Source organism: Anguilla anguilla, chromosome 11 (assembly GCF_013347855.1).
Source record: "Anguilla anguilla isolate fAngAng1 chromosome 11, fAngAng1.pri, whole genome shotgun sequence".
NCBI lineage: Eukaryota > Metazoa > Chordata > Actinopteri > Anguilliformes > Anguillidae > Anguilla > Anguilla anguilla.
In genome coordinates, this window is record NC_049211.1 from 43,309,195 (window position 1) to 43,319,152 (window position 9,958).

Genomic DNA, 9,958 nt, shown 5'->3' on the forward strand with positions numbered 1-9,958 from the left:
TGCAAGCTAGGCAGTAGGCTAACTAGCATTTGCTGTAATCGCTAAACTATAGCATTGGAGTAGAGAGGAACACTGACTGCTGTGACTGCTGACTGCTGTAGCAGGTCTAGGCTACTGCCTGCGGGGAAACGAAAGCAGTGAAGTGCGGCAGTTTGTGTTACTGTCCGTGCGATGAATTGGATGTCCTTGATACCGCTGATAGCACCGACTGAAAAACATTCCTGGAATTTCCAGCCGTGGTTCCTGGATGGCTGAGTCCATACACTGTTAAGATTTACAGTTTAAAAACGAACAGCTAGCACCTTTCTTCATAGCCATTGCTCTGTTGTTTATATGAGAATGGGCGGCTCCCAGTTGCAGAGGGGTGGAGTTATTAAATTATCAGGTAAAGGATGATTGGTTGACTGAAGCAAAGTTTTCTGCGTAAATAAAAACCATGTTCAAATTTCTCCATTTCAAGAGGTCAATTATTAAAATCTCAGCTACCCCGAAAACCTCTTGTCAAACAAATTTACAAATCTCACAATGTTACAATACCGCAGTGTATTCTACAGCCCATGGAACACACACCCTTTAATGTGGCCAAAATGTCAGATCAAATAATTAGCTGATGTAATTAAATAAGAGCAGAAATTAGGTTGAAATCCAGGCGTGGATAACATCCCTCCAGGAACGGGATTCCAAACATGGTTGCTACTCTGAGTAGTCTATGGCAGGTGCTTGTGATTGACATCGATGTAAAATGCCCCTCCCCCCCCCATCTCAACTCTTTTGCAGAAAACATTCCGGAGAAGTGGACCCCGGAGGTGAAGCACTTCTGCCCCAACGTTCCGATCATCCTGGTGGGGAACAAGAAGGACCTGAGGAACGATGAGCACACTCGGAGGGAGCTGGCCAAGATGAAGCAGGTGGGCGTCGCCCTCACCGCCCCCAGGCCACGCCCCCCCGCCCCGCCCCCGCCCCACCCGTTCCGTGCCGGTCACGTCTCACCGAACCGTTTCCTGCTGAAGCTCCTCTCTGAGACCTGATCCTTCTGAGAGATCGACCCAGAACATACTGTACCATGAGTCACAAACAGCCCTGCTGTGGCGTCGCTGAGCCCAAACACATTCACATGCAAATTACGTGTGAGGTGGGGGGGGGGGGGGGGGGGGTGATTACACGTAAGCCGCACGTTGGCGGCTGAGTGAAGCTCGTCGCCGATGGGGGCCTCCGCCTCCCGCCATGTGAGCTCCGCCGTTGGCCACCGCGCCCCCCCACGCGCGAGTTAGCGGCTGTCAGCCGTATCCCGCTTTAGGGAGCGAGGCTGTTTCAGGAGCGAGGAGGAGGAGGAGGATGAGAGCTCCGCTCTGAGTCAGCAGTCTCCAGGCCCGTCCGTCTAACTGACAGGTGGGGGGGCGGCTCCTGCTCACGAGTCCCTGCGGAAGGTACCGGAACATCGGGAACATTTTCAGTGGGTGGGGGGGGGGTCAGGCTTATGACACTTTTTCTCTGTGATCTAACCTGTGAGCACACTGGTGCACACAGCTAATAATGATACTGTTGCTGGAGTATTCGGTAGATCTGTATACTCAACAGCTATCCTGGAGGGGCTGTCCAACTGTCCAGCCGTGCTGTAGAGTCTTCCTGACTGTCTTCAGCTCCCAGGATATATAGAGTCAATGAGTGAATTCAGAGCTGACTGCTGTAATGTGTTGTCATGGGAGGTGTACTCTTGGTGAAACTGTGTAAGCAGATTAGTTTTTGAGCAGTAGGTGGCATTTCTTTGCTGACTAATGGTAGCTTTGACCAGCTTGGAAAGCCACCGGGATAGCAGGTGATGTAAATAGCATCCGCAGCAGTGTTAGCTTGTTGTTAGCAGAACAAATATATCAGTTGGAAAGTGGCGTCAGAATTCAGTGGATCCAGCGCCGTTTAAGAGAGAAATGAGGTCTAAGTTTTAAACGCCAGTATAAAATAGACAGTGACAGGGACGGTTATGTGAAACTCCCATTCGTTTTCTCCATAGAGACGTTCGAAATCCATATACGGGTTAAAGATTTGCTTTGCATGATGTCAGACTTCTGAGCCCCATAAAAGCCTTTTTGTTCAATTTTAATTTGATGAATTTCTTCCTCAGACGTTGTAGACTGTGTAATGTCAGAATGTCACACTCTGTGTGAACTCTGTGCTACGCCACAGATTGTATAGTCGAGCCAGATGGTCCGCTGTTGCACGCCTTCTGTCCTTGATAGTTATTACTGACAGGAGGTTCCGGGTGGTAGCGTGAGTTTGATATTGCGTCGGTATTGTACTTGTTGTGTCCCGTTGTGCGTTCATTGTTTCTGCTTTAGCAGTGAGGAGAACAAACTTCCGATATCAAGAGCATGAAGCAGAGTACCATGTGGCTCTGAAGAGACTTTGGCCAGGCGGTGAATGGGATAAAGTTTGAGCAAGATCAGCCCGTCCTTTCATCTGGTCATTGCTGTGTCTGTGGTGCGGACTGGCCATGCGTGAGAGAGGGGTACGTGAGAACAGGAAGTGAGAGCGACGGTCCTTCCTGTCGGGCTGGGATGCAGTGCCGCAGGAGGACGGTCGGTGGGACAGAGAGCACCCACTGCCAAACTGACAGCTGCATCGGTCAGAGGAACGGTTCTGTCATCTCCCGACGAAACCATGACGACCAGGGTCACAGGGTCTGGTCTGCCCCCGCCCCCCGAGCTGTTCCACACCTCGTCGGATGCTGAGGCGTCGCTCAGGAGCACTGGCGATCCGTGGCCCTGGCCTAAAGCTCGGCCTTTACTCACTCTTCAGAGCTTCCTGTCCTGGGGACTGCTGCCCTTTCCTTTTCTCCAGGGGTTACAGTGCACATAGAAACTGTAGCATGTTTTTCCAGTATGATTTGTCTGATTTTATTTTTTTGCACTCTGTTTATCAGGCCTTCTAAGGTGTGTAATGCGAAGGTAAAAAAAAAAAAAGACGAGATACATGATATTCACTCAGGGGGGCATGCATTTCCCAGCCCACTCAGAGCTCTGGACTCCATATCCCAGCAGCCTCTTGGTAAAGCCTGTTTGTTCCTGTTCTCCCCCCCCCAGGAGCCGGTGAAGCCCGAGGAGGGCCGGGACATGGCCAACCGCATCAGCGCCTTCGGCTACCTGGAGTGCTCGGCCAAGACCAAGGACGGCGTGCGGGAGGTGTTCGAGATGGCCACCAGGGCGGCGCTGCAGGTGCGCAAGCGCAAGAAGAGGAGCGGCTGCCTGCTGCTGTGAGGGAGAGAGGGGGCGGAGCCAACCACAGACCACCCAGACGAGCAACCTTCGACCAAACGCCATCTTTGTACTGTACCTCACATTCTGCGCCGGCAAGAAGAGAGTAGCGTATGCCAACACACACACACACACACACACACACACGCGAATGACGACAAAAGACTGGGTTCTAACACGGATTAGAAATGGACATTTATAGCCTACTGTATTGCGTTCCTTTTATTTCTGCCACCTTGGGTCTTTCTGTTAGTTTTTTTTTCTTTTCTTTTTCGCACATATCTTCCTGCTCCAATAATGAGAAAAGGCTAATATATGTATGTATGTATGTATGATGTATGTATGTTTTTTATGTATGTGCATATATTTAGCCCGCCCCACCCCACTCTGCAGCTCCGCCCTGTGTCCCATAGTCCACCTGACACATGCAGGGACAGCCACATTGATTCACCCGAACTCATCTTCCCTGATGATGTACGCAATGATTTATACAGAATGGGCCTATCACCATCCAGCTGCATGTTGTACCTGCAGCACACGCGCACCTGCAGGGGTTTCCATTTTAATTGGGGGGGGGGGGTCCGTTTGCTTTGAAGGATTCATGAAGCAGTTTACACTCTGATAGGGGTCTCTAGTTTGAGGTCAAGTGAAAGCAAGAAGGGCTTGGGATTGGTGGATTTTGGCACACCCCCGTTTCCGCTCAGCCGCCATTGGTTCCCTGCCTGTGATGGTGTGCTTGATTGGTCCAGGCCATGCCCATATCCGGGGAGAAAGGTGGGTCACAGTTAAGGACGTGTGCAGAGCCCTGACTCTCCACTCGCATGCTGCAGAGCCAAGAGATCATCCTCTCCGTTTGAGTGACATCCGTCCCTTACACCCTTTAAGGAGTGAGGTCACAAACCTGTGATTAGAATGTTCTCAACTGAACATTCTAATGCTGTGATGTCACAGTCGCTACCGGTAACTGAAAGCAGTGGAGTTCTAGAACACTGACTTAGAATTTATAAAAACATTCCAAAAAATCCTACCCCTCAAAGGGTTAAACCACAAACGAAACTGTGACTCCGCTCCGGTTCTGTCCCCCTGTCTGACCCCCTGCGGCTCTGGTTCTGTCCCTCGCCTGACCCCCCTGCTGTCTACAGAGTCCTTGAGTACCAGACACAGTCGCGTTTCCTTACCCTCGGCCCGATGCGGTTGAGGTGTGATGTGCAGACTAGATTGGACCGCATTTGAAGGCTACCCTGACTGAATCAGACCCGCTCGTACGTGTGACTGACCGGACAGAACCGCCCAGAGAAGGAGAGAGCCTCTGAAGACCTGCGAAGAGCGGCTGGGGAACCGAAGGGACGGGGCGTTCGGTAATGTAGGCTCTGACGCCCAATGAGGCCCCCTGGTGGCGGGAAATGGGAACGGCGGCTCTCCACGCAGCATTGATCTGTTTGTGGAGGGTTAGTCACCACGCAGGCCGCAGGTTAAGCACGCCGATCGATGGGGTCTGATTGGCTAACGGCCGTTTCGCCCAGCTCGCCCGACCGTCTGCCACCCAGATACATTAGAGAGAGAGAGAGAGAGAGAGAGAGAGAGAGAGAGAGAGAACCTGCCTAAAGGAGGGTCAAGCAGGGGGCTGTGAGGTTGCAGAGCCCTGGAGAGACCGGCTGCCCTTACCCAGTCCCCCCCCGCCCCCCCCCCCATAAGGGGAAGTGTGCTCTGATCCTAGGTCCTCTGAGCCAGCTCCACTTATTCCCCGAACCCTTCTGTGAAAAGCCTGCACTAACCCAGGGGCATGGATGTGTACACAACAGGAGTCCCTGCAGGTGCCTATCGGTGCCTTCCTGGGGGTGCGGTCTTTCGGGTGATGATTGGCTGGTGACCCTGGGGGTGTGGCCTTTTTGGCGATGATTGGCTGGTGCCCCTGGGGGTGTGGCCTTTTGAGCGATGATTGGCTGGTGCCCCTGTGGGTGTGGTCTTTCGGGCGATGATTGGCTGGTGCCCCTGGGGGTGCGTTTATTGCTTGCTTACGCCGCAGATGTTCCTGTCAATCAATACCTCCAATCGGGAGAGAGATGGCTCGGGTGTCTGGATGTGTGACTCAAAATGACCCCAGTCCAAGGTGTACAGGCCACGCTCGGCGAGAGAAACCGAGCTTCCTGGGGCGGAAAGGCCGTCGCTAATGGACAGAGGCAACCGGTCAGCGTTTAATGAAACACAGCAGTCAAGGCCATCAATCAAAATGATTGGCAGCGGTTAACCCCACCCATTCATCAAAGGCAGTACTGATGGAACTTCAGGTTGAAAGTTTTGAGCCTACAAGGCCTTAAATCTTTTTTATTGCATTTTATTTGCCCCCCCCCCCCCCCTCCCCTACACGCACACATACACACACACACACACACAAACATCATTCTCATAGCTTCTGATTTGCTTTCTCTTATACTGACTGAATTCTTTTTTTCTTTCTTGTGGTCAGGTGGAACCTTTCTGTTTGGTTAAAGTGAGTGGGGGGGGGGAGAGTTGGAAAGGTGACACACTTCACTCTTCTGTTTGTGGCTCATTTGGACTGGAGAATAAACTGTCTGCCCTCTCAGCCCAGTTAAGTAAGAGATTGAGCTTCGTACTGCTGACAAGCAGGCCGCTCAGGAGGCCCCAAGAATCCCCAGGGTCAATTTTCTCACAGCCCCGCGACCATTGGCCTCTCGCTGGGGTTGAAATTCCCTCGAGGCCCCCAGACGGACTCCTGAAATCCCTTTCTGAATTTGAAAAGGTTATCGGCATCCAAATAAGGCTTTGCTGCTTAGTCTGTTTGCGTTAAATGTTAAGAAGGCCGAAATGGAGAGATTTCCTCGGATCGCGGAATCAATCGATGCATTGCAGGACGTTCGCTGGCTGCTAATTTTGCGCTTCGCCTCACGGTCGTTTGCTGCCACGGCCGCCCCTCATGTCCGCACAGGAGCCCATCTGAAATGGGACTTTATTAAAGCCTTTGGAATGGTTGGAATTTCCAGCCTGTTTGGTATTAAACTGCCCCATTCCTCTCTTTTAAAAAAAATTATAAAAATTTAGCATAGTGCCATTTATGTAACCTTTCTCTTGCCGTTCTACGCTAATAACTGAACTGCAAGTGTCGTACCGACTGGCTCTTGATTTGATTTCCCTTTTGTTTTTCATTGCTGTTTTATAGCATTTAAATAATTTAGCCAAGAGAGACTCACTCAAAAACCCTTCAGTATTCATGTCTGATGTCACCGTTCTCTTCTCTGTTCAGCAGCTCTAATAGAGGCACTGGTAACGTTGTAGTTAGTGGGTAGCGCGATGTACTGACTGGTTGACTTGTACCAAGATTTGCAGACTGACTGATGCAGTAACAGTGTGGTGATGTTGATGTTATGGGATGGCTTGCAGCAGACAGGTGTGAAGACACCTGGAGTTTTTTTTGGAAGTCTTTCAAGATGTTATCTGGTTTACTGTGCTACAAAGACGTCCTAGGTAGAATGTCCTTAGATTGAACATCCTCTCTCAGTCTGTTCAGACCTGCAGTTGTTTACCGTCACACTGGGATCCTGTAGTCTGCTTGTTTGGACCAACGTGCCCAGGTCACCGTAGCTGATGTGTGAAGAGATAGTCGGCAGGGAAAGGTATTACTCAAGCAGACCACAAGGGGGAGACAAATCAATATTTAGAAGTTGTGGGCCACAGTTTCAGTTTCGACCTTTGTGTACACACCTGACATTCATTTCGTTTTTACACCCGCATAAATAAGATGCAGCCCTGTGTAATCCTGGGTGGAGAGGGGAAACGCCCTCTTTTTGGGGCTGCTGACGGCTGGAGCTTGGAGGAAGGCGGGTCGAGCACATAGATCAGAACACAGTGCCGTTTCATGGCTGCAGTCCACCAAATGAAGTGTTTTTTACACCTCTTAAGAATAAAAACGAGACTTGGAGCTTAATTGTGTCCATTTTCCAAAGTAGAATATAATCCAAAATATAAGGACTGTAATAGTCAGTAAGATGGAGTCAGACTGTAATAGTAAGATGGAGTCAGACTGTAATAGTCAGTAAGATGGAGGTTTCATGAACACCACCTTCAGTGGAGCGGCAGGCATCTGTCCATCTGTGACCCGTTTGTGCAAAATAAAAAGGCTTTGCTGTCCGTGGCAAAGCCCGATGAATTTAGAATATCAGCGAGAGAGCGACACTATGGGGCTGCAGCACTGAAGCCTCACTCTCCCACCACTCCCGTTTGGTCGAGCCGGAAGTGAACACCAAACTGGCACGTGCAGAGTGACTGGACTGGAACGGAAGATTGGGGGGGTTGTGACTGGACACAGGACCGGGGGGTGGGGGGGGGGTGAAGGAGTTTGGAAGCTCCAAGACCAGTTTTACCGGCACAGTATTACACAGAACCACAGCTCTCGCACAAGGCATCCGTCACATCCCGCGCAAGCAGAAGGGCCAGCAAAGCAAGGCATTCTGGGACAAAAACAAATATGGCCAATCTCCAGTGGAGCATGTATACAGTACTAAAGTTTTTTTTTTTTTTGTGAGAATCCCATTAATGTCTAAGATGCACAAGATCTGTACTTCTGATCTATATATGAACATTCCTCTGTATCTTTCACCGTCTGCATGGGCAAGTCATGGATCCTAAAGGCCTTCCTGCTGGCCCTGCAGCCCTTGGGAACCTGCTCCCACTCAGTGTCTTTTACTTTTCTTTCCTTTTCTTTTCCAGAACGATTTAAGACTGCTACAGTAATCCAGATTTCTATAAACGCTGATTGTCATAATGCTTTGTAAACAGGATATAATAGTGTTACAGTGAGTGTTCAGATAAAGTGAACATGACCAATGTTAATAAACTATTTTTTGAAACTTGATCATTTGCGCATTTACTGAGCATTGCCTTGTTGTGGGTGTGTGAACAGTGTAATGAGAAGTGAATGTTCTGTCTGGATAGCCCAACACCCCAGGCCTGAACCTTGAATTTGCTGTTTTTATATATATACGGTCTTAAAAAAGGTCCATAAATTGTTGCATCTTCCCTATTTTTACACACAAAACTGTGCATTCTCTCCTTTACTACCAGTTATGCAGATTCAGGTATGTTTGCAATTTTACAAGTGCATTCTCCTAGTGTTTTTTCATATTCAGGACCTTGGTATAGGAAAGAATTCAGTGCATTCGTAATGTTGAATGCCAACCCTGGTGGCTTGACAACAAACCAAATCAATAAGGACATGCTGGTTTTCCTTCCTACCAATCATTCTGGCCTAATCCTCTAAACCAGTGGTCTCCAACCCTGGTCCTGCAGAGCTACAGGGTCTGCTGGTTTTCATAGTGACATTGCACTTCATGAATCAATTAAAGCAGTTGATTACACAGTTAACTCAACTCACCTGGTGTCTTGAGTCTCAATTGGGTGCTGATTTTAAGATGAAAACAAGAACCAGCAGACCCTGTAGCTCTCCAGGACCAGGGTTGGAGACCACTGCTCTAAACGTTCATATACACCAGCGCTGGCTCAGTCCTACATCCAACCGCACTGACATTCTTTCAACAAGGACGCAGCTGTCGCTCGTGCCTTTATCAAAAATATCAGTTAAAAAATGGCTGGGTAAATTCATTTAGAGCCGAAGGGTGCGTGAAATCCCAAAATGAATGCGCTCTTATGGCAGGGGCACGGGACAGGGGCTGCGGGTGACTCTGTCCGTATGACCCAGCGGCTTCCTGCAGTCCGCAACCGGCAGCCTTGTGGGACATCTGCTGACGGCCGTTCTCCCAAACTCCAATGGAGCGCACGCGCGCGACTCTTTCGTCTGATTGGCTAAAACGTCCCGTGGAAGGCTGTGGGACTGGAACTGCTTTTTCATTGGTTTAATAAAGCAATCCACCCTGTTATGCTACGAGTAAACAAAGGACCAACGACTCGTTATATTTAAAACGGACATAAAAAGCACAATTAACAAAACTAAGTGGCCCTTGACTGATAAACGGTACCTCGCAACAAAGCAGATTTCAGGTTTAATTGGTAAAGAACGTGCCGTTTGAACAAAAACCTCCAAATGAATGAAATTTGGAATATGAATGTGAAATGAACCAATGGTTTCCAAACTGTGGCTGCAGTAAGACTACTTTACTGTAGCAATTCAATTAGGTTATTTAGGGTAGACTGTGAGAATGTATACATATTTAACAACTATCAAATGGTCTTATCTGTTTTTTTTTATTTAAATGTAGTCCATGTATACAGCTGAGTGATTACTGAAGTAGTTAAGGCTAAGTACCTTGATCAGTGGCACAACTGCAGCAAACCAGAGCTTTGAGCCCCCAGACTGTGAGGTGTCAGCCTAGTTGCCTACCAATCATACTACATTGCCACTCTGAAGACATTTTGCATCCATACATGAAAACATGTTATGGTGTGGATAAAAAAGCACGTGAGTTCCAGTTCTAAAAGTTTGGGAACCACTGGAGTGACCCATTCTCAGAGTCATGTGCAGACAGAGTGAGTTCTTACCATGTTGGATCTCAGCTTTACCATTTCAGTTGGCATGTAATTCTGGTGCCTAACTAGAAGATGCGTTTCACTGAAAGCATTTATCACGCAATCCGAATAGGAATCCAAAATGGTGAAAAGTCTGTTCCTTAAACATCCTCTGTTATTAGTGGGTGATTCACATACAGGATTTTCACAAGTAAACGGTTCAACCTGCATGT

General features: G+C 48.9%; 1 protein-coding gene across 1 annotated transcript in view; it reads left to right on the forward strand.

Annotated features, from left to right (window-relative positions):
- Positions 1 to 8,118, forward strand: part of rhocb (ras homolog family member Cb) — a 45,144-nt gene extending 37,026 nt beyond the window's left edge. Inside the window, exons 4-5 of the mRNA XM_035380754.1 lie at positions 778 to 908; positions 3,078 to 8,118. Coding sequence (XP_035236645.1) covers positions 778 to 908; positions 3,078 to 3,251 — 305 coding nt within the window. The 3' untranslated portion in view covers positions 3,252 to 8,118. The remainder of the gene's footprint in view (positions 1 to 777; positions 909 to 3,077) is intronic.
- Positions 8,119 to 9,958: the final 1,840 nt, after the last annotated feature.